Below are 22,338 nucleotides of genomic sequence, written 5' to 3'. Positions count from 1 at the left end.
TTCTGAAAGGGGAAAACAGGACAAAATATAACAGTAAACAAACAGCTTAAAGGGATTTTTTTTTTGTTATTATAATGCACTATGATGGAAATCAGTGTATTTATCATTCTGTCCCTGACAAAAATGCGTTAATATAAATGTATACTATTTTATAAAGGTATTAGAGTGGTTTCACTAAAACACAATCAGCCCAAAATGTTTGTGGAATGTTAATGAATAGGTGTCATTACCAACACAAAGCTGAAATTATTTGTTGACAGATTTCATATGAAACTCAGTTTTATTTGAAAACAGACAAGAAACCTTTACCTCTCGTTCATGATCCCTGAACCCTGAAATCTGGTTGTTGAATAGTAATGTTAATAGCATACAATGAAAATTATTGCTATAACTCGGTATTTTTACGGTTTGTATTCATTTGTATTAATTGTATATTAATTTGATCGAAGTGTGATGCAAAGTATCTGCCAAAAAAAAAAAAAATACAGGCAGAAAGAAACCTGACTGATATTGCTGAGAAATCCACCAATCAGCTGGTCACCAGGGTTCAGTTTCGGCCAATCATAGCGATGGGGGCGGGGCTTAGCTGCACCACAACGAAACGAGCTACGTGAGAGGCTCAATCCCCTGGAAGTAAACAATCAGGTGAATTTGTGCAAGGGAAACAGACGCCTTTACCCTTTACAGCTGTGCTCATTTCTTAGCTTGTTTCATTTTCGTGAGAGCGTCGTAATTTAACTTGACAGAAACGTACAGGTATTTACAGCTGACACCGTCCCGTGAGTGTTTCCGTGGTCCAGTTTCAAAAGTCCACGGGACTGTTTTACAAAACCGCCGTCGTCAGCTGCTACCTATTGTGCTCTTACTGTTAAAATACAGTATTTCACCTTCACCAGACGCTGCGAAGGTAATATTAAAGGTAACGTAACATAAGCAGGTTTGGTTGGGTCGAAGTTTGTTTAGTTCATTTTATAAAGGAAGTAGACCAAAACAATAAACAAATAAATAAATCTAAATAACGCAATGACCAGCTGTTTACCCAGGCTATTATTATTGTTTTTATTATTTTTCTTAAATTTGTATATGTTACACCGTCAGCGCCGCTTTTTCTTTATATCCCTATACATCTCATGTAAACATTGTATAAGTAGGACAACGGTGGAGAAACACCTGGTAGTTTTTTTTTTTACTCTTTTCCAGCTAATGTTTGAGGTTGAATGTTTATTTCTTTCTTTCTTTTCTTTTTGTTTAACTACAGCTAATGCAAAGTAAGTGCTTTCAGTTCTCTAACTGGCTTTTCTCATTTCTCTTTGTGAATTTGTCGCTAAGCCTTGTAATGTTTTCTCTCCATTCGATCTAAGGACCATGGTAGGTGAGCAACAGCGCCCCCACGCGGCTGTGGCCTGTCTGCTCTTCTCGTGCTACTTGACCGGTTGCCTGTCCATGCCAGACCCCAGACAAAGAGAGGCCCTTATACAGCTGGAGGCTTCCATGCAGACAGGTGGGCAGATGGTGCTGAGCAATGCTGAGCAGCGGCTGGACTCTCTGCTGTTTAAAATGAAGCAGGAGGAGATGACGAGACCAGAATGCCCTCCCACCATGCACTTCTTTAAGGCCAGACACCTCATCAGGACCAGTCCCATCTTCAGCCTGCTGCAGAAGATGCCTAAAGGTGTGTTCAGTGTCATACCTCAAAGTGTGTCTGTGACAAGTTGCACTATGCCATGTCATCATCTGCCGTTTATCTGGATCCAGGCCCAGGTCGCAGGGGCAACTCCCACCCAGTCCACTATGCACCGAAGTCCTATGGCACCTCCCACAGGTGGTGGGCCCATGGGAGGTGGTGCCGCCTAGAGTGGGGCTCAAACCCACGACCCCGAGAGATTGAGTCTCGTGCTTTACCAACTGAGCTAACCAGAAAACACTATGCCTCATCTACAAAACAAAATGATCTGGTCTGACTGTCAAGACAGCAACAAGATTCAACAGCAAGATTTTGTGTTTTTTAATAACCAGTTAATTCCTTTAATTGGCCGTTTCAGGGGGAGCTCTCCATGTCCACGACTTCTCCATGGTTGACATAGAGTGGCTGGTAAAGAACGTGACCTATCGGCCCCACTGCTACATGTGTTTCACTGACAACCAGTCCATCAGGTTCATCTTCTCGTCTCAGTTGCCCAAACCTCTGCCACACTGCTCTCCCTGGACCCTGCTGGAAAACCTCAGGGCCAAGACGATCAACACCACAGATCTAGACAACAGGTGAAGTAACTCTTTGATACAGTTAAGATAAATCTATATTGTCATTGCACAATCATTCTTTGACCATCATACAATCATACTTTGAGTTCAGAGAGTAGAAAGATTTTTATTGAAATATCTTAGAATAAAAAACACAAAACATTGTACACCTTTATTTTATGTAATAGCATCCAGACTATTAGGCTCCTTATTCTTTTTTGAAGCTCCATGTTGGAATATATTTGTTGTTGTGTGCATTAGCATCTGTATTTGCTAACAGGACTTGTTTTCCTCAAGTCATTTGATGCTCCTGAGGCGCTTTAGGTAATTTATAATGTCCTGTTATGTCAGTGTTTTGTTGTGAGAACTGAGTGGCTTTAAATCACTTGTATCATAACACCCCGCCACTACTGGCAGTTTATCTGGAACCCACACGAAAAGAGGAAAGAGGAAGTCTCAAACAGGAAATAATATCTTAAACGCATGACTCTTTTGTTGTTATACTGACTGTGATGTATTTTCTTTTGAAACAAGATGTTCTGACAAGATATCAAAAAAGAGCTAGTGTAAACAGTTTCAGTTATGAAGAGAGAGAGACAGGTAGTTTGGTTTGATAGGACCGGCAAAAGGTGGGATTCTTAAAACATTGTTACGACACATTTAAACCCACTAGTGCAGCATGAGGCAACCACTGCAGCTGCACTGTCTTCCAACTAAGCAGTGGTTTTCTAGAAAGCTGAAGGCCATCTACACAGAAATATTCTGAGCTAACTATTCTCAGCTAACCTGATCATAACCATGTCTTTGTATTTACACATGTAGCATCATGGGAAACCTGACCCTCTTCACTGATCAGGACCCAGAAACTGTGTACCCCAGTCAGGACGTGGTGTGGGATATGTTTGAACAGACCTTCCTTGCAGTGTGGGGTCTGGTCACATACGCTCCTGTGTTCAGAGACTATTACTACCAAGGCCTCACCCAGTTCTACATGGACAACGTCATGTATTTGGAACTACGGGCTTCACTCCCGGAGGTAAACTAATGTCATGCCTGCTGTATTCAGTGTAGTCAGCAGTCTTAATTTATCATTGTTCCTAAGTTTGTTTTTCTTGTGGTCCTCAGATATACGAATTGGACGGCAGCACTCATGACACAGCCTGGACTCTGAAGACCTACCAGGAGGTCACTAAACAGTTCACAGCGGACCACCCAGACTTCTATGGAGCAAGAATCATCTTCACACTCCACAGGTGACTGCTCAGAATGTCTTTCAAATGGATTTTACATAATAAATAGCGCACTGTCTCTTGGCTCACTAGTATACATCAGAGGATGTTACTATGATCAGTCATCACACTGAAACGCTGTTTCCCTCAGGGGAGTAAATATGTCCATGATGACTGGAGGTGTGGAGAAGGCTATGAAGCTACAGAGGGACTTCCCAGATATCATGGCTGGCTTTGACCTGGTGAGAGGCCACAGCAGTGATTGAATGAATAATGCTAAGCAGCAGAGGGAAAAGTGGGCACAGTTTGTGCCGACTCGTTTTTAATTTCACTTCCAAAGCAGATGGTAAAAATGTAACACATCTGTTTTAAGTCACTGAAAACAAAACATTATTTAAATTAATAGATTTTGTTTAGAAGACGTTCTTTCTGTATATACAGGTAGGCCGTGAGGACGTGGGCAAAACCCTGTGGTACTTCAGAGATGCCTTATCACTGCCAGCAGAGAGAGGGGTCACACTTCCTTTCTTTTTCCATGCTGGAGAGACTGGTGAGCTCATCAGTGCCTGATGTGCAGAGTAACTTCTCACAGTAGTATATAGCACATACTGCTATATGAAGTAGTAGGGGAGAAAGTGAATGAATCTCTGTGCCAATGCAACAATAATTAATGTTTTTTTAATGTGTAAATTTTAAGCATAATTTTAAATTGTCATCAACATTTTTTTTACAATCAACAATCCATCTTATTGTCTGAATGTTTTATTTATCACACACTTAAGAATACATTTTGTTTTCAGGATTAACATGGCCAAATTTAGAGATAAATAATCAAATTAAGCACTTCAACTAGCCCTAAATCAAAAGTGAGGTATCATGCAAACAAGCTCATAAGAATTATATCTATCAGAGAGTTCACACTGTCTTTTTGTCCTGTTCTCCAGCCCAAACTGCAGCAAAACCAAAGAGGTGAAATCTGTACCAAGTGGAGAACCAATAAAACTAATACACAGTAACGTCCATAGACCAACATGCATTTTGGTTTCTATCTATTACATGCAGATCTCGAGGGCACAGAGGTCGACCAGAACATGCTGGATGCACTTTTGTTTAATACCTCACGCATTGGTCATGGATTTGCTCTGCATCGCCACCCAGTGGTCAGAGATCTATCCAAGAAGAGAGGGGTGGCTGTGGAAGTCTGCCCAATCTCCAACCAGGTACACTGTCATCTTGTGAACACTACAATAAGTGTGGGATACTTAATGCAATTGAATTAATGTAGCATGTCTTACAAACTAATATCTCCTTTCCTGGTCTCATTCAGGTGTTAAAATTGGTAAATGATATGCGAAACCATCCAGCAGCTGCTCTGATGTCAGAGAACCACCCACTGGTCATCAGCTCTGATGACCCTGCCATTTTTGGTGCCTCAGGCCTCTCTTATGACTTCTATGAAGCTTTTGTGGGCTTTGGTGGGCTTAGATCCCACTTAGGCTCCCTCAAAGAGTTGGCCATAAACTCTATAAGGTAAGGATCAGCTGAGGAGTGGATTTACAAGTTTGTATTGAGTTGTGTGTGCTCACATGCTTTGCGTTGTCTGACATCTCTCTGTGCATCTTTCAGGTACAGTTCTTTGACTCCAAAGCAACAGGAGACAGCTTTGGCTCTGTGGCAGAGACGATGGGATAAATTTGTCTCAGAGAATGCCTTTTAGAAGGAAAACCAACCAAAGTATTTTTTAAAACAATTTCTTAAGGACAGTTGTAAAATTACTTCATGCTTTCTTGAGAAAGGAATACCTTCTGGCATAGGGGAATTATGAATGGAAATGGAAAATGTAAACAGTGCTGCACGGGGGGATGGGAGCAGGTGTTAAAAGCTGTTTGATTTCTCTTTTTAAAGTGTTTGTGCTTGTAAGTGTGTAATAGGTAGTTTGTTGAAATGGATGTTAAATCCTGTGGACCTCTTGGAGGACGCAGTAGATTTGTTTTTTGGTTGGTTTTTTTTTTTTTACATTGTTTTACTGTTTTTTTCCTTACTTGAATGTAATTTCATGGAAATATAAAGGCGCACAGCCATGGCCTTCGCACATGCAGGCACATTTTACAAAATCTGTGACAAAACTGCAAAAGAAACAGTATATAATGTTTGCCTTTGGCTATTTTTGAAGCGTTTGCCAAGATTCCTGTGAGCATTTAAATATTTTGAACTGTGTGAACTGAATTTGACATAAATAAAAACAACTGCTGATTTACTGTGTGGTTCAGTTTATTCCACGTTCTTGTCATGTAGCACTGCTGTCAGTGCTTGTCTGCTGTACATCAGTGCAGTGTGTCATCTGTCATCTGCTGCAGGTGTTGAATTTGGAGAAGAAGCTGTCATCGATGTGCCCTCTTTCAATGTCCAGGTTCCTTAAAATGACATGAGTTTAGAAACACGGTGAGACATTATATCCCACATAGTATTTAATAAAATAGTCTGTGCGTTTTCTAAATGTTACTGACCGCTGTTTGTGTGTTTCAGCCAGTTTGATGTTGGTGCTGTCCAGCTGTCGCCTCAGCTGTTTGTTCAGTTTTGCCTGCTGCCTTTCTAGTAGCAGAGCCGTCCGAGCCGAGTTCAAGCGAACGAGTTCGTGTAGCTCCTCTTCTCGCTTCTTCTCTAACTCTATCCTCTACATGTACACCGACAGCACAGAAACACGTGATCAGCAAACAGGTTTGCTCACACTGTTTTTTAAAAGAGCATGTGTTTTCAGTGTAACTTGTTCCTGTTTTACCTTTTTCTCCTCTATTTGATATTTCTGGAACTGGATGACCTGCTGCAGGCTCTCCGGAGGGGCTCTCCTATCGCTGCTGGGACAAAGACCGGGTACTCCGACCATGCCCAGGGAGGGTCTGACATCTACACCTGTCAACACTTGGTCAGTGATGTCTGCTCTGTTGTCCTCATCATTACATTCCTGCTTCTGGCGTCGCTTCTCCTCAGTCTTTGCCCATGTGTACCCAGCAAAAAGGTGAGAGTGATAACACCAGATTATTATTACACGACATGAGCACAAAAAATAAACATTGGTGGAACAGGTGTCATTAGTCTTAATCAAAGGCCGGTTCAACCCAGGTCGCATTTATATGTTCTTTTCATACAACAAAGTGTACTTAACTGGTTTATATAAGACTTTCAAATAGTGTTTCAAGACAGGACCCCTTTGTGTACTCTTGTTAAAGAGCATTCAAGGTTTCAGAGCAAGTTTTGCCCCACCTTCATCTGACAGTTTGAGTGATTACAGGAATGACTTACCTTGGCCAGATTGTACCGTTTAGTGGCAATGGCTTCTGCTTTTCTCTTTTCCATCTCAAGGCTCTGCAGCTGCAGAGCTTTGTTGTCCATCTCTACTCTGCTTTGGTCATAGCACTGCTCTGAAGGCCAGCAGAGAGGGTAAAAATGAGCATACGTTTTGTGTGTGAACTGAGGGTGTGTATCCTGTATGAGATCAGACAAACTTACCTTCCAGCTTTCGCTGATGCCTTTCTGCTGTCTGCTCACTCTGCTGCTGGATCAGCCACTCTCTGAGCTGCTCCCGCTGCCTCTGTAGTCTGTTCTTACTCTCCGGGTCCTCGCCCACTAGGCCAGGGGGCATCATCTGTGCATCATCTAAGTCTGTTTTTCTACAGCGGTCTGGGTCGTTCAGGTCATACTCCCGCTGGCTCCAAGGCTGCTGATACTGACGCCGATAGCTTACAATGTCCTTTTCCATGGCGCGCTTCTTCTTCACTTCTCTGCTATGGAGAATGCAAGCTACTTTGCTATTTTGGAGCATATCAGCATCTGTATAGACATAAAACAAAAGCCCATACACAGATATTACAAGGAGCTTCTTTAGAAATTCTGAATGTCCATAAGTGGCAATTCATGGGTATATGGATGTTCAAAATAGGGACCTCCTTTTGTTATTAGATACTATTTTCTGTCAGTGAGAGACAGGACATTATTCAGGTTACCTTGTTAACTGCTATCTCTGTGATAGAAAGAAGTCAGGTAACATCAGGAAACGACCTTTAACTCACCCCGGGCGTTTTGTTTCTCTTTTTCTGCCTCTTCTTGTTTCTTCTTCTCCTTCACCTGCATGTCTAGGGCCTCCTTGTCAACCTATGAAACATCAAAAAGCTTAAGTGTCTCTTTTATATGTTTGTTTCAGTAACATGTTCTAATGATGCTACATGTTAGCATCCTTTGCTAGAGTCACGGACAGGTGGAGTTAGCCACTTACCCCAATGGTTCTCACTTTATCATTAAAAATCCGCTCCTGTCTCTCAGTCTCTCTGTTGCGACGCTTCTGCAGACTTGCCCTCGCAATGCGGTCGGAGAGCAAGTCAACGCTGAGCATTTTGACGGACAAACGGCAGTTTGAGTATGCGGCGATAAACTTTGCGTTAGAAGCACCGGAGGACCGTCGCGACGAACTCAAATTTCAAACACACTGGTTGCTAGGAAACCAGAGTTTCGTGTGCCTTCGTAGGATGTCGGCTTTTTCCGCCGGTTTCGACGTGACGTCTAGGATTTTGTTTATAAATCCACATCATTGGCTTGAAGAACGGAGCTGTCTTCTGTTAACTGAATTTACTGGTCTACAAAATCAACACAGGACATGAAGTCATTCATCAGGTGCAGGACAGCATGGTCCTTGGTCATCTTTCTCAAAATACCAACCACACACTTTTTATTTCAAACACCTCTGCATCTGTGATGCGGTATGTTGTATTTGTTCATCACATGGGCACCTTTTAGAGATGCCATTGTCGGCAACTGTGGCTCCACAGGTCGAACTGGTAAAACAAACGGTTTCCTGTTTAATCCCCACCTTCTCTTGTGTTTGGATAAAAGTGCTGTTAAAGTGATTTGCCATTGTTAATTGTGGAGTTGCTGGAATTCACTATTGTGTAAGCTGTAAGTCTTGGGTACTTACAGTATAGGCTTGTTGCAACAGATCAGATTTATGATAGAATTTCACATAATCAATAAAAAGCATCAACTTCAAGCATCAAAGTAGTTTGATAGATCAATTTATTTCTAAGTTCCAAACAAAAAGTTAAATATTTGAAAAACTGTGTTTAAAAAAATGGCTTGTTGAGGATCTCCAGAAGGGACTGAGGCTGGAGGTTATTTTAGTCTAACAGACTTTGATAAAACACCAAGATCCTTTACACACCCACAATAGTTTTCCATTGACAATATGACACTGTTATAACAACCAGCCACACCACACCTCTTACCATAACTATGTGACATTTTCAAAAGAAATAATCAAGATCCAATACACAGACAACAACAACAACAGAAAACCTGACCTGGATTATTTTAGTGATATAAGAGTAGCTGTCCCCTGGACGTTATTCCTGTGTTATTAGACCATCATTTAATATTGAACATGCACTTAGCAAAGCCAGGAAAACTCACATTTAATCATTGGTCATAATTTTGGATTGAAAAACATGAGAGAAATATATGGGATTTGTTCACTTTTCTCAGTTTTGCTATTTTATATGGGTATTTCCTTTAACCAAACCTCTGGTATTTCTCACAGTCACCTGGTAAAAAAAGGAATCCTAACATTGTTTTGGGTTTTGGTAATTCATGGTTAGTATCTTTTTCTTGTGAATAACTGTGACTAAGCAGTGAATCAAAAAATAACTGGAATATTAATAAATAAGGAAAACAATCATTTGCAACCTTAATATTAATACAGAAGATGTCAAGCAAATTTACAAAATTCTATTTTTGGGGAAATGTCCACACATTTCACTTAAGATTACCAAAATAAATTACTTTTTCTATCCCAAGTAAGAGAACATATAAAGAATTACAAGAGTCGTAACAGTAGTCACATTTCATTGACTTTCGTTTACATTTTACACATTCAACTGTTATTATCCACTGACCTATGAGCAAAGAAGAGCACTTATTGGATTCACTGACACTTTAAAAGGCTTTGATTATGTTTTGGATTTCCCATCTTTGGCCAGAGCATTCCTGTATTAGAAGTTTGCTACTTTTAATCTCCAGACATCTTTTTGTCTGTCTGTTCTTCAGTTCTTTACCCTGGAAAACAGAATGTGTGTTAAAAACACTGATGTACAGTATCGAATCAAGTAACATTCAGACAACCACAGTCGAATATTTTAAGCTACACAAGTCACCCTAAAGTTCACCCTCTAATTTCAGACGGTGAGACATAGCAGATCATTTTACTGACACAGATATTCCTTGCACAGCATATTCTGTGATGTTCATATGCTTGTTTTACTAATAGTTAATCTGGTAGTACCTGAGTGAAGTCCCAGTATATCCCCATTCCTTTCTGCATAGCTTCTTTGCAGTTGTAAAGGCCTGGCTCAGTTTCTTTTTGGCCAACATCAGTTAAACACCGGTTATCATTGTATTTGTGGGACTTGAGGCCGCCGATGTAGAGCTCACCAGTTGTGCGGTAATATGTGAACTAAAAAGAGAAAATAAATGGTCAGAAAAGAGACTGGGTAATTAAATAAGCTGAAAGAGAGACTAGATTTCCGACTACAGACACCCTTCAGCTGCTTCACTTACTTGAGGTCCATAGTAGTAGCAGCCAAAAGCAATGGGTGTGTGACCTGGCACAGGGCCTTGGTCTAAGCACATGTCAGCATCAAGATTCTTCATCTGTCATTGGGGGAATTAATCATTGTGTTAGTGCAACTTTATCAAACATAGGTGGAGGTAAGTCACAAAGACACTCAGGTTAATGTGGCACACACCCTGCAGTAGTGCCATGCACTAAGGCTCAGGCAGTGTGTGGGTATCTCTGAATCAGGTTTGGATTAGTTCTCCTCGTACTTAGGACTTTTCTTGGTTACAGTTCATTACTGATCAGGGTATGTTGGTTATTCCTTGCTCCAGTGCTTTTGAGGTTGAAGTTCCTAAACTTTAAACTTCAGATCTCTGTGGCTGTGGAAGTCTGCCCAATCTCCAACCAGGTACACTGTCATCTTGTGAACACTACAATAAGTGTGGGATACTTAATGCAATTGAATTAATGTAGCATGTCTTACAAACTAATATCTCCTTTCCTGGTCTCATTCAGGTGTTAAAATTGGTAAATGATATGCGAAACCATCCAGCAGCTGCTCTGATGTCAGAGAACCACCCACTGGTCATCAGCTCTGATGACCCTGCCATTTTTGGTGCCTCAGGCCTCTCTTATGACTTCTATGAAGCTTTTGTGGGCTTTGGTGGGCTTAGATCCCACTTAGGCTCCCTCAAAGAGTTGGCCATAAACTCTATAAGGTAAGGATCAGCTGAGGAGTGGATTTACAAGTTTGTATTGAGTTGTGTGTGCTCACATGCTTTGCGTTGTCTGACATCTCTCTGTGCATCTTTCAGGTACAGTTCTTTGACTCCAAAGCAACAGGAGACAGCTTTGGCTCTGTGGCAGAGACGATGGGATAAATTTGTCTCAGAGAATGCCTTTTAGAAGGAAAACCAACCAAAGTATTTTTTAAAACAATTTCTTAAGGACAGTTGTAAAATTACTTCATGCTTTCTTGAGAAAGGAATACCTTCTGGCATAGGGGAATTATGAATGGAAATGGAAAATGTAAACAGTGCTGCACGGGGGGATGGGAGCAGGTGTTAAAAGCTGTTTGATTTCTCTTTTTAAAGTGTTTGTGCTTGTAAGTGTGTAATAGGTAGTTTGTTGAAATGGATGTTAAATCCTGTGGACCTCTTGGAGGACGCAGTAGATTTGTTTTTTGGTTGGTTTTTTTTTTTTTACATTGTTTTACTGTTTTTTTCCTTACTTGAATGTAATTTCATGGAAATATAAAGGCGCACAGCCATGGCCTTCGCACATGCAGGCACATTTTACAAAATCTGTGACAAAACTGCAAAAGAAACAGTATATAATGTTTGCCTTTGGCTATTTTTGAAGCGTTTGCCAAGATTCCTGTGAGCATTTAAATATTTTGAACTGTGTGAACTGAATTTGACATAAATAAAAACAACTGCTGATTTACTGTGTGGTTCAGTTTATTCCACGTTCTTGTCATGTAGCACTGCTGTCAGTGCTTGTCTGCTGTACATCAGTGCAGTGTGTCATCTGTCATCTGCTGCAGGTGTTGAATTTGGAGAAGAAGCTGTCATCGATGTGCCCTCTTTCAATGTCCAGGTTCCTTAAAATGACATGAGTTTAGAAACACGGTGAGACATTATATCCCACATAGTATTTAATAAAATAGTCTGTGCGTTTTCTAAATGTTACTGACCGCTGTTTGTGTGTTTCAGCCAGTTTGATGTTGGTGCTGTCCAGCTGTCGCCTCAGCTGTTTGTTCAGTTTTGCCTGCTGCCTTTCTAGTAGCAGAGCCGTCCGAGCCGAGTTCAAGCGAACGAGTTCGTGTAGCTCCTCTTCTCGCTTCTTCTCTAACTCTATCCTCTACATGTACACCGACAGCACAGAAACACGTGATCAGCAAACAGGTTTGCTCACACTGTTTTTTAAAAGAGCATGTGTTTTCAGTGTAACTTGTTCCTGTTTTACCTTTTTCTCCTCTATTTGATATTTCTGGAACTGGATGACCTGCTGCAGGCTCTCCGGAGGGGCTCTCCTATCGCTGCTGGGACAAAGACCGGGTACTCCGACCATGCCCAGGGAGGGTCTGACATCTACACCTGTCAACACTTGGTCAGTGATGTCTGCTCTGTTGTCCTCATCATTACATTCCTGCTTCTGGCGTCGCTTCTCCTCAGTCTTTGCCCATGTGTACCCAGCAAAAAGGTGAGAGTGATAACACCAGATTATTATTACACGACATGAGCACAAAAAATAAACATTGGTGGAACAGGTGTCATTAGTCTTAATCAAAGGCCGGTTCAACCCAGGTCGCATTTATATGTTCTTTTCATACAACAAAGTGTACTTAACTGGTTTATATAAGACTTTCAAATAGTGTTTCAAGACAGGACCCCTTTGTGTACTCTTGTTAAAGAGCATTCAAGGTTTCAGAGCAAGTTTTGCCCCACCTTCATCTGACAGTTTGAGTGATTACAGGAATGACTTACCTTGGCCAGATTGTACCGTTTAGTGGCAATGGCTTCTGCTTTTCTCTTTTCCATCTCAAGGCTCTGCAGCTGCAGAGCTTTGTTGTCCATCTCTACTCTGCTTTGGTCATAGCACTGCTCTGAAGGCCAGCAGAGAGGGTAAAAATGAGCATACGTTTTGTGTGTGAACTGAGGGTGTGTATCCTGTATGAGATCAGACAAACTTACCTTCCAGCTTTCGCTGATGCCTTTCTGCTGTCTGCTCACTCTGCTGCTGGATCAGCCACTCTCTGAGCTGCTCCCGCTGCCTCTGTAGTCTGTTCTTACTCTCCGGGTCCTCGCCCACTAGGCCAGGGGGCATCATCTGTGCATCATCTAAGTCTGTTTTTCTACAGCGGTCTGGGTCGTTCAGGTCATACTCCCGCTGGCTCCAAGGCTGCTGATACTGACGCCGATAGCTTACAATGTCCTTTTCCATGGCGCGCTTCTTCTTCACTTCTCTGCTATGGAGAATGCAAGCTACTTTGCTATTTTGGAGCATATCAGCATCTGTATAGACATAAAACAAAAGCCCATACACAGATATTACAAGGAGCTTCTTTAGAAATTCTGAATGTCCATAAGTGGCAATTCATGGGTATATGGATGTTCAAAATAGGGACCTCCTTTTGTTATTAGATACTATTTTCTGTCAGTGAGAGACAGGACATTATTCAGGTTACCTTGTTAACTGCTATCTCTGTGATAGAAAGAAGTCAGGTAACATCAGGAAACGACCTTTAACTCACCCCGGGCGTTTTGTTTCTCTTTTTCTGCCTCTTCTTGTTTCTTCTTCTCCTTCACCTGCATGTCTAGGGCCTCCTTGTCAACCTATGAAACATCAAAAAGCTTAAGTGTCTCTTTTATATGTTTGTTTCAGTAACATGTTCTAATGATGCTACATGTTAGCATCCTTTGCTAGAGTCACGGACAGGTGGAGTTAGCCACTTACCCCAATGGTTCTCACTTTATCATTAAAAATCCGCTCCTGTCTCTCAGTCTCTCTGTTGCGACGCTTCTGCAGACTTGCCCTCGCAATGCGGTCGGAGAGCAAGTCAACGCTGAGCATTTTGACGGACAAACGGCAGTTTGAGTATGCGGCGATAAACTTTGCGTTAGAAGCACCGGAGGACCGTCGCGACGAACTCAAATTTCAAACACACTGGTTGCTAGGAAACCAGAGTTTCGTGTGCCTTCGTAGGATGTCGGCTTTTTCCGCCGGTTTCGACGTGACGTCTAGGATTTTGTTTATAAATCCACATCATTGGCTTGAAGAACGGAGCTGTCTTCTGTTAACTGAATTTACTGGTCTACAAAATCAACACAGGACATGAAGTCATTCATCAGGTGCAGGACAGCATGGTCCTTGGTCATCTTTCTCAAAATACCAACCACACACTTTTTATTTCAAACACCTCTGCATCTGTGATGCGGTATGTTGTATTTGTTCATCACATGGGCACCTTTTAGAGATGCCATTGTCGGCAACTGTGGCTCCACAGGTCGAACTGGTAAAACAAACGGTTTCCTGTTTAATCCCCACCTTCTCTTGTGTTTGGATAAAAGTGCTGTTAAAGTGATTTGCCATTGTTAATTGTGGAGTTGCTGGAATTCACTATTGTGTAAGCTGTAAGTCTTGGGTACTTACAGTATAGGCTTGTTGCAACAGATCAGATTTATGATAGAATTTCACATAATCAATAAAAAGCATCAACTTCAAGCATCAAAGTAGTTTGATAGATCAATTTATTTCTAAGTTCCAAACAAAAAGTTAAATATTTGAAAAACTGTGTTTAAAAAAATGGCTTGTTGAGGATCTCCAGAAGGGACTGAGGCTGGAGGTTATTTTAGTCTAACAGACTTTGATAAAACACCAAGATCCTTTACACACCCACAATAGTTTTCCATTGACAATATGACACTGTTATAACAACCAGCCACACCACACCTCTTACCATAACTATGTGACATTTTCAAAAGAAATAATCAAGATCCAATACACAGACAACAACAACAACAGAAAACCTGACCTGGATTATTTTAGTGATATAAGAGTAGCTGTCCCCTGGACGTTATTCCTGTGTTATTAGACCATCATTTAATATTGAACATGCACTTAGCAAAGCCAGGAAAACTCACATTTAATCATTGGTCATAATTTTGGATTGAAAAACATGAGAGAAATATATGGGATTTGTTCACTTTTCTCAGTTTTGCTATTTTATATGGGTATTTCCTTTAACCAAACCTCTGGTATTTCTCACAGTCACCTGGTAAAAAAAGGAATCCTAACATTGTTTTGGGTTTTGGTAATTCATGGTTAGTATCTTTTTCTTGTGAATAACTGTGACTAAGCAGTGAATCAAAAAATAACTGGAATATTAATAAATAAGGAAAACAATCATTTGCAACCTTAATATTAATACAGAAGATGTCAAGCAAATTTACAAAATTCTATTTTTGGGGAAATGTCCACACATTTCACTTAAGATTACCAAAATAAATTACTTTTTCTATCCCAAGTAAGAGAACATATAAAGAATTACAAGAGTCGTAACAGTAGTCACATTTCATTGACTTTCGTTTACATTTTACACATTCAACTGTTATTATCCACTGACCTATGAGCAAAGAAGAGCACTTATTGGATTCACTGACACTTTAAAAGGCTTTGATTATGTTTTGGATTTCCCATCTTTGGCCAGAGCATTCCTGTATTAGAAGTTTGCTACTTTTAATCTCCAGACATCTTTTTGTCTGTCTGTTCTTCAGTTCTTTACCCTGGAAAACAGAATGTGTGTTAAAAACACTGATGTACAGTATCGAATCAAGTAACATTCAGACAACCACAGTCGAATATTTTAAGCTACACAAGTCACCCTAAAGTTCACCCTCTAATTTCAGACGGTGAGACATAGCAGATCATTTTACTGACACAGATATTCCTTGCACAGCATATTCTGTGATGTTCATATGCTTGTTTTACTAATAGTTAATCTGGTAGTACCTGAGTGAAGTCCCAGTATATCCCCATTCCTTTCTGCATAGCTTCTTTGCAGTTGTAAAGGCCTGGCTCAGTTTCTTTTTGGCCAACATCAGTTAAACACCGGTTATCATTGTATTTGTGGGACTTGAGGCCGCCGATGTAGAGCTCACCAGTTGTGCGGTAATATGTGAACTAAAAAGAGAAAATAAATGGTCAGAAAAGAGACTGGGTAATTAAATAAGCTGAAAGAGAGACTAGATTTCCGACTACAGACACCCTTCAGCTGCTTCACTTACTTGAGGTCCATAGTAGTAGCAGCCAAAAGCAATGGGTGTGTGACCTGGCACAGGGCCTTGGTCTAAGCACATGTCAGCATCAAGATTCTTCATCTGTCATTGGGGGAATTAATCATTGTGTTAGTGCAACTTTATCAAACATAGGTGGAGGTAAGTCACAAAGACACTCAGGTTAATGTGGCACACACCCTGCAGTAGTGCCATGCACTAAGGCTCAGGCAGTGTGTGGGTATCTCTGAATCAGGTTTGGATTAGTTCTCCTCGTACTTAGGACTTTTCTTGGTTACAGTTCATTACTGATCAGGGTATGTTGGTTATTCCTTGCTCCAGTGCTTTTGAGGTTGAAGTTCCTAAACTTTAAACTTCAGATCTCTCTCCCATTGGATTTTGAATCTGTGGACACTTATTTTGTCTTGTTTTTGTTTATTTTTATTATTATTATAATTATTATAATAATTATTATTATACTTTGTGATGTCTGCTCTTAAAGTTTGCTTACTTACTTACTAAGCACTGGATAAAGCTAAACTTACTCCTCCATAGGCAAGTAGGTTGTCCCAGGGATCCAGCTTGGGATACACATTTTCCAGGTACCATTTGAAAGGTTTACAGTTCAAACTTTCTCTGAGTTTTTTCCTCTCAGAGATATCCCCAATGTCAATTCCATGATTCTACAGAGGCAAAGAAATTGGTATTATTTGTTTGTGAGATTTGTATGGCAGAAATTTTAAGTTACTTCTCCTTAGTTTAAGTGCTAATAGACACTGCAGTACACTACATAAACACTAAACACTTGTGTTTAGAAGCATGAAGTATGCCACAAAGAGCACTGCGTTTGCTGTTTTTTGGTGTACTTGACAACATATTGAAGTACCTCAAATGGCAAATTCCAAGCCAAGTTGATGTTGTGTTTGTATTCGTCCATCCAGATTTCTGCTACTCTCAGGGCGTTTCTCTTCATGGCTGGACTCAGGTCTGGCAGGTAGGGCTTGTGGTACCTCTCGATGTGAGCGATCTTGGAGCATGGAACTACTTCAACACTGCCTCCACATGTCCACACCTATATGAGCCGAAACAAACAAAAAAACAACCACTTTTAATTTTATCATCATCAGCAATGACTCTGTGAGTGGAACGCAAAAATTAAGAGCAGCTTATAGCTACTTAGATGTTTACAATCTGCCAATATATGCCTTTAACATATTGTTTGTAAGGCCCCATCTCTCTCTAGAGAGAATATTAATATTGTGCATTGAAATAGGCATCATTGGATGATTTAGTACATACAGTAAAGAGGGGGAGAGATGGAGAGAGAGAGGGAAAGAGTGCTAAGTTTAGACTGGTCAGCTATGTGACCGAAGTGATGTGCTTGTGAGGGTTACTAATATGATAACTCACTATTGAACACTTTGTTTTTTTGAGTGCTTTTACTCCTCAATGAGTAGGACTTCTAAAGTGACAATAGGCCTACAGTTCAGTAGTACTACTACTCTATCCACAGTGATGTTGGATGACCTATGTGCCATGTTGTTTTACAGTGTGCATATAGGGTGACATTCATTCAGGCACCCGAGACAAGATGCAGCAGGATCCAGGCAGGTCCAAGGCTTATCAAATGGCAAACGCTTCACAGTTACATGACAGTATTTTACAACTCTGGACAGTGATTACAGCAGCGGTAATTTTATCTTGTGTTTCAACAATAGTACTCTTTCATGGTGTATAGGGGATTGTGTCACCAGGTGAAGGATTAAGTGTTAGATAAATTAGGTTTACTCACCCGAATTCCCAGCTCAACATTTTCTCCGCCATAGACTTTCATTCCTTCATCGAGGACTCCAATTTCCCCTAGAAACTTTCTATCAGCAACTAGGATTCCCATGACAGATGGACTCCTGAAGAGAAAGATAAAAACTGGGTCATTTAAAAACACATTTTACCTAACAGACCACTGTTACTATAAAACAAACTTGGATTATCAAGAATGGCTCGTTATCAAAGATGCGATTAATAAGAGCATGGTATTATATTTGTTTGATACTTAAGTACATGAGAACAAAATTGATTGATCTCACTTCAACTTACTTCCCAGGCAGCGAACTGTCGTTGAGTTTGTAATAGTCAGGTGAGAAACCCTCATACATGCACCACAAAGCCCAGTCAAAGGCGTGTGCTGCTGGAAGGTACTGAATGACTTTGAGGTCGTCAAAGTTGACTCTGTCAAACACAGGGGACACAACCACTGTTCGGTCACCTTTAATCTGTGTCAGCAGTGGTTCAGCCCTAAAAGTGTGAAAGAGATGAAACAGACTTCCTGAAGTTTTTGTTTAGAGTCATTTACAGCGTGTCATTGTCTTTTATTGAATAATTACCTGTGAGACTGCTGGTTAAATATTAATGTCTGTTTATGTAACGTGACCGTAATTTGAATGAATGGTAGTTGGCATGTGTTGTGGACCACTGCCACCTCAGAAATAGTACAGATTATGCTTTTTGAACAGGCAGAGCACACCATACCTTTATCTGTGTAAAGGCGCAGTATTTCAGAGTTGGAGCGAGCTTCAGCAAGTGTAGTATTAAGAACAACTTTATTGCCAGAATGACCTATAATGTCAGCCAAACAAGCCGATTTCAATTAATTGCCATATTATTACACTTGGTTGCTTCTGTCCAAATGGGTATATGAGTAGAAGGTTGCCAGTCTTATTATCACCACTGCAGTGCCCTTGTGCAAGGCCCTTAAGCCACAACTGCCCCAGTGGAGCTGCTCAGTGGCCAGTAGCTCAGGCCGTGGCTGCACTGGGCAGCTGCACATTTGTCTAACTGTGCATGTAAACAGGGTGTTACTCTCACAAAGCCCATCCTGGTAAAACATCTATAGGCTAAAATGTGAGGCATGCAAATTTTGGCATGAAGGTTTGTTTGGCGCCTTTCATGTTCAGTCAAATGTCAGTGACAGAAAGTGCATGAGAGAACATGCAGTATTTCAGCCATTGTTTTACCACATCTCATGGACTTCGATGTGTGCATCCAGGATAGCCACCACGTCAGCAGTAGCAGCTCTCCATCCAGAAACTCTGGCGTGAGCAAGCCCTCGCTGCTCGCTGTGTCTCACTCTGGTAAAACGAAGAGTTGGGTTCTGCTCCTCAAGCGACTTCACATACACGTCAAGGTCCCCCTTCAGATTTTCTGAATTGAAGGGAGAATGTAGGAATATATTTTAGGATTAGGGAAGATCAGGCTTGACAGACACAGTTTTTACTGTTGCAAGTTTAGATGAGACTGCAGTATCAGTTTCTGCAATGATTTACCAGAATGCAGACACAATGTAGACACAAAACCTGTTGAATTGTGAGGGAGGTGTTTCTAATGATTTATTCACCCATGTGTGACAGTTAGGGTGGACCAAACAAATGAGAAACACCATTCAGTGTATTGCAATCCACCACCACTATTTACAGACTTGAGATTAATGAATGCAGAGACACTGTACTACATTGTGCATTGAGGTTTATGTAGCTATTATTGGAAATATGCTTGTTTGCACTCTTTCTGAGAGCTAGATGAAAAGATCAATACCATTATCATGTTTATGTATGTATATATGTGTAAATACCAATGTGTCTGAAAGCGTTGGTAACCTTACACCTCATTGCAGCAAACCTGTTTTTCCTGGTGTCAAGCTCTAAACTCATACATACCTGCATGTCTTTGATTTGCTTTACAGTTAAAGAAAGAAGCTATGAAAGCATAAATTCTTCCTTATTCTACTAAGATCTTCTAGGATAGCCATGACAAAATGATAAGAAGTGGTGATAAATATGTGGATTGTAGGGACACTTCAAGCAGACTGTTGTCTTCATCTAATATCACAGGCCCTCATTGTGTTGTTTGGTATCATTGTGCACACCACACTGAACAAGACAGAAAAGAGGAGACTTTCTAACGAAATAAGGAAGAAAATACTTGCTAAACATGGTCAAGGTGAAGCGTTTTGATAAATCACATCAGCTCTATGTACACAGAAGAAAAAAATTAAGCTTTTAAAGAAAATTTAATGGAGGAGGCTGGGTTATGTTATGGGGTTCACTTTGCTGTATTCACAGGGTGCCTTGAATTTCCGAAATCCTAAGATTATCATGCCACTCTGGAGAAAATCATAGAGCTCAGAGAGCTATGTCAGGCAGGTCATGGCTCCTTCAATAGGATAACGACCCAAAACATACATCTAAAAGCAGCCAAGAATGGAGGAGAGGAAAACACTGGACCAATCTGAAAGTGTGGCCTGTCATGAGTCCTGATCTTAGTCCACCTGAACATCTATGGAAGGAGCTGAAGCTCACAGCTGGGAGAAAGCACATTGAAAAAGCATGTTTTCTAAACTGTCAAACTGTTGCTTCAAAGCTGCGCATACATTTGACAGAAGGCATTCCTACAACTAAAGAACATGTTCTTATTCAATGTGTTATCTCAACATTGTTGTAATCTATGCAATGTGACTAAAACCATCTGTGCAAAAACAGGTGTGGTAATTTTAACGTCATCTGCACAATAAAACAAGTTCTGTTGGCTTGGCTTGTCCCAGTAATCTGTTTTTCCTTTATCCAGTGTGTTTGCAAAGTCTGATCCTTTTGTAACCAACCAACCATTAGAGCTATTGTCATCCACCATTATTATCTCTTTGAGTAGGTATTTAGGTGTGCGGTCAATGATGCTGCGCAGGGCTCTTTTGATAACAGACAAGGCTTCGTTCAGGTAGATAAGCACCACTCCAAGACTTGGCAGGTCTTTTGGATAGCTCTTTTTCGAACACCTGTTCAGAAAGAGAATGATTTTTCATTAAAACAACACTCTTTTACATTAGAAAGTTGTGTAAATGCTTTAACAAGAAACTATGTGAAGGATATAATCAGCAAAGAATGAACTCTTCATACAGCAAAGTGTTTCTTTAACCTTTCCCTGGATATGAAGTGCAATGACAGGTCTGACGTTACAGGAAATGACTATAAGAGTCGTACCGTGGATCCCTGGTATCTGGAAGAACTCGATCTAGAGGAAGGCGATCACTGAGGAAAACGTTGTATCCGTACTTCTCAAACAGAGCCTGTGCCTCTCTTTGGTCGTCCTCAGACAGATTCTCACCCCACTCCTTGAACAGGGCGGAGCCCGGGAACAGTTTATTGGACTTTTTGGCTTTGAGTTCCTCCTTTTGTTCCTGGATCTCTGCTTTGGGTTGTTCTTTCTGTTCTTGCTGCTTCTTGTCTGGTGGCTGGTGTTGAACCTCTGCAGCTTTTCTCTGTCTGTCTCTGTCATCTTCAAGCATTCTCTGCATGACATCCTGCTTTTTCTCAAAAGCTCGGATTACATTGGCTTGACAAATTTGAGGGATCAAGGATGACAGGGAGACAGCAAAATGAGCCGGAAGCACGATCACTTTTTGCAGATAGTACTAGACCGAACATGGAACTGAAATGGTGTTTTTTTTTGTTTGTTTTTTACATAAATGACATTTTATCATGAAATGTAGTTGTATCTAAATATGCATTCAAGGCTACATGTAATCTAATTTGCCAATTTATTAAATCAAATAAAGCATTTCCATTGATGTTCATGTTTGTATCTTCTCTTGAATGACATTTTATTGATCCCCAAAGTAAAATTAGCTAAATACACAGTCAGCTGTTAGTTTTTTAGGAACTCTTAGCTAAATCCAATGCAGGCTAATACAACAGTCCTGAAATAAATCCTACATTCATGAAGGTATCATCATTTTGGAAGATGTAGTCTTGATTCTGTTGAACTGAAATGCATTTAACTGACAGCCGTTCCTATTATTGTATCCATCACACTCTAATTTTTCAGTTTCCTCTAGCCTATAGCGAAATTAAACTCAAAGTCTAACGCAAATCAAGGTACATTCGCTACAGGACAAGGATTAATGATAGTCTCCACTCACAGAGATTGTTGATGCTTGCCTCCAGGTCAGAAAAACTCCTGACGATTTTCGGCGCGTCCACGTCTTTGTCGATCCACACGGGTTCGTATCCCCTCTTCAAAAACATGCCCATGTACAAGACCAGCCCAGTCCCCATCAGTACGAGGACTGGCCGCTTTAACCATACTGCTCTCATAGTGGTAAGGCGCTCACTGATCCCCCGGTAAGAGAGAATAAAATCTCAGACCGCGCACACACGTTTAATGTCACTGGACTGACAGGTTCGGCCTGACCTTAAACGAGGCGTACATGTTTATATTTTCGGTTTTGAGCCGTTGGGAGCACAAAGGGTGTCACTAGCTCTTCCTCTGCTGGATGGCCATATTAGGTACAGGTGTTCCTGATTAGTGCCCGCGTCACGACATATCACCTGCGTGATACTCCCAAGTGCAAAAACAGGCTGCAGTGCACTGACAATATATAACACTCACTGACACAGACATATATATTTTTTTTTTTAAAAAGTGAGACAAAAATGAATAAATA

At 40.8% G+C, this 22,338-nt stretch overlaps 6 protein-coding genes across 8 annotated transcripts; 2 read left to right on the top strand and 4 right to left on the bottom strand.

Annotated features, from left to right (window-relative positions):
• The first annotated feature begins 610 nt into the window (after positions 1 to 610).
• Positions 611 to 5,728, top strand: LOC121182619 (adenosine deaminase 2-A-like). Of its 3 annotated transcripts, none has more exons than XM_041039225.1 (10): positions 611 to 645; positions 1,362 to 1,672; positions 2,043 to 2,262; positions 3,064 to 3,277; positions 3,367 to 3,494; positions 3,622 to 3,712; positions 3,912 to 4,020; positions 4,533 to 4,690; positions 4,798 to 5,000; positions 5,097 to 5,728. In XM_041039225.1, exons 2-10 carry the CDS (start codon positions 1,366 to 1,368, stop codon positions 5,185 to 5,187), a joined length of 1,521 nt encoding a protein of 506 aa, XP_040895159.1. In that variant the 5' UTR covers positions 611 to 645; positions 1,362 to 1,365; the 3' UTR covers positions 5,188 to 5,728. The 3 variants fall into 3 exon arrangements, with proteins under 3 accessions (XP_040895159.1, XP_040895158.1, XP_040895156.1); XM_041039224.1 differs by having other exon boundaries at positions 619 to 907; XM_041039222.1 differs by having other exon boundaries at positions 619 to 919.
• Positions 5,729 to 5,772: 44 nt separating this feature from the next.
• On the bottom strand, positions 5,773 to 7,857 carry LOC121182373 (RIB43A-like with coiled-coils protein 2). The gene is made up of 7 exons (XM_041038838.1): positions 7,741 to 7,857; positions 7,538 to 7,619; positions 6,978 to 7,298; positions 6,771 to 6,889; positions 6,250 to 6,459; positions 5,978 to 6,144; positions 5,773 to 5,884 (listed from the first exon to the last, which is right to left on the bottom strand). The coding sequence occupies exons 1-7, from the start codon at positions 7,855 to 7,857 to the stop codon at positions 5,815 to 5,817; spliced, it is 1,086 nt and encodes a 361-aa protein (XP_040894772.1). The 3' UTR covers positions 5,773 to 5,814.
• Positions 7,858 to 8,516: 659 nt separating this feature from the next.
• On the bottom strand, positions 8,517 to 10,410 carry LOC121181537 (probable polypeptide N-acetylgalactosaminyltransferase 8). The gene is made up of 3 exons (XM_041037458.1): positions 10,071 to 10,410; positions 9,796 to 9,966; positions 8,517 to 9,569 (listed from the first exon to the last, which is right to left on the bottom strand). Exons 1-3 carry the CDS (start codon positions 10,161 to 10,163, stop codon positions 9,450 to 9,452), a joined length of 384 nt encoding a protein of 127 aa, XP_040893392.1. The 5' UTR covers positions 10,164 to 10,410; the 3' UTR covers positions 8,517 to 9,449.
• Positions 10,411 to 10,450: 40 nt separating this feature from the next.
• On the top strand, positions 10,451 to 11,515 carry LOC121181536 (adenosine deaminase 2-like). The gene is made up of 3 exons (XM_041037457.1): positions 10,451 to 10,477; positions 10,585 to 10,787; positions 10,884 to 11,515. The coding sequence occupies exons 2-3, from the start codon at positions 10,606 to 10,608 to the stop codon at positions 10,972 to 10,974; spliced, it is 273 nt and encodes a 90-aa protein (XP_040893391.1). The 5' UTR covers positions 10,451 to 10,477; positions 10,585 to 10,605; the 3' UTR covers positions 10,975 to 11,515.
• Positions 11,516 to 11,559: 44 nt separating this feature from the next.
• On the bottom strand, positions 11,560 to 13,644 carry ribc2 (RIB43A domain with coiled-coils 2). Its single transcript, XM_041038839.1, has 7 exons — positions 13,528 to 13,644; positions 13,325 to 13,406; positions 12,765 to 13,085; positions 12,558 to 12,676; positions 12,037 to 12,246; positions 11,765 to 11,931; positions 11,560 to 11,671 (listed from the first exon to the last, which is right to left on the bottom strand). Exons 1-7 carry the CDS (start codon positions 13,642 to 13,644, stop codon positions 11,602 to 11,604), a joined length of 1,086 nt encoding a protein of 361 aa, XP_040894773.1. The 3' UTR covers positions 11,560 to 11,601.
• A 659-nt stretch (positions 13,645 to 14,303) lies between these two features.
• On the bottom strand, positions 14,304 to 22,100 carry LOC121182344 (probable polypeptide N-acetylgalactosaminyltransferase 8). Its single transcript, XM_041038795.1, has 11 exons — positions 21,814 to 22,100; positions 20,876 to 21,227; positions 20,504 to 20,670; positions 18,860 to 19,046; positions 17,943 to 18,140; positions 17,638 to 17,752; positions 16,732 to 16,917; positions 16,391 to 16,528; positions 15,858 to 15,950; positions 15,583 to 15,753; positions 14,304 to 15,356 (listed from the first exon to the last, which is right to left on the bottom strand). Exons 1-11 carry the CDS (start codon positions 21,986 to 21,988, stop codon positions 15,237 to 15,239), a joined length of 1,902 nt encoding a protein of 633 aa, XP_040894729.1. The 5' UTR covers positions 21,989 to 22,100; the 3' UTR covers positions 14,304 to 15,236.
• Positions 22,101 to 22,338: the final 238 nt, after the last annotated feature.

Source organism: Toxotes jaculatrix, chromosome 5 (assembly GCF_017976425.1).
Source record: "Toxotes jaculatrix isolate fToxJac2 chromosome 5, fToxJac2.pri, whole genome shotgun sequence".
In the NCBI taxonomy this organism is placed as follows: Eukaryota; Metazoa; Chordata; class Actinopteri; family Toxotidae; genus Toxotes; species Toxotes jaculatrix.
The sequence above is the reverse complement of the archived record's forward strand: the minus strand, read 5'-3'. Positions and strand labels throughout refer to the sequence as shown.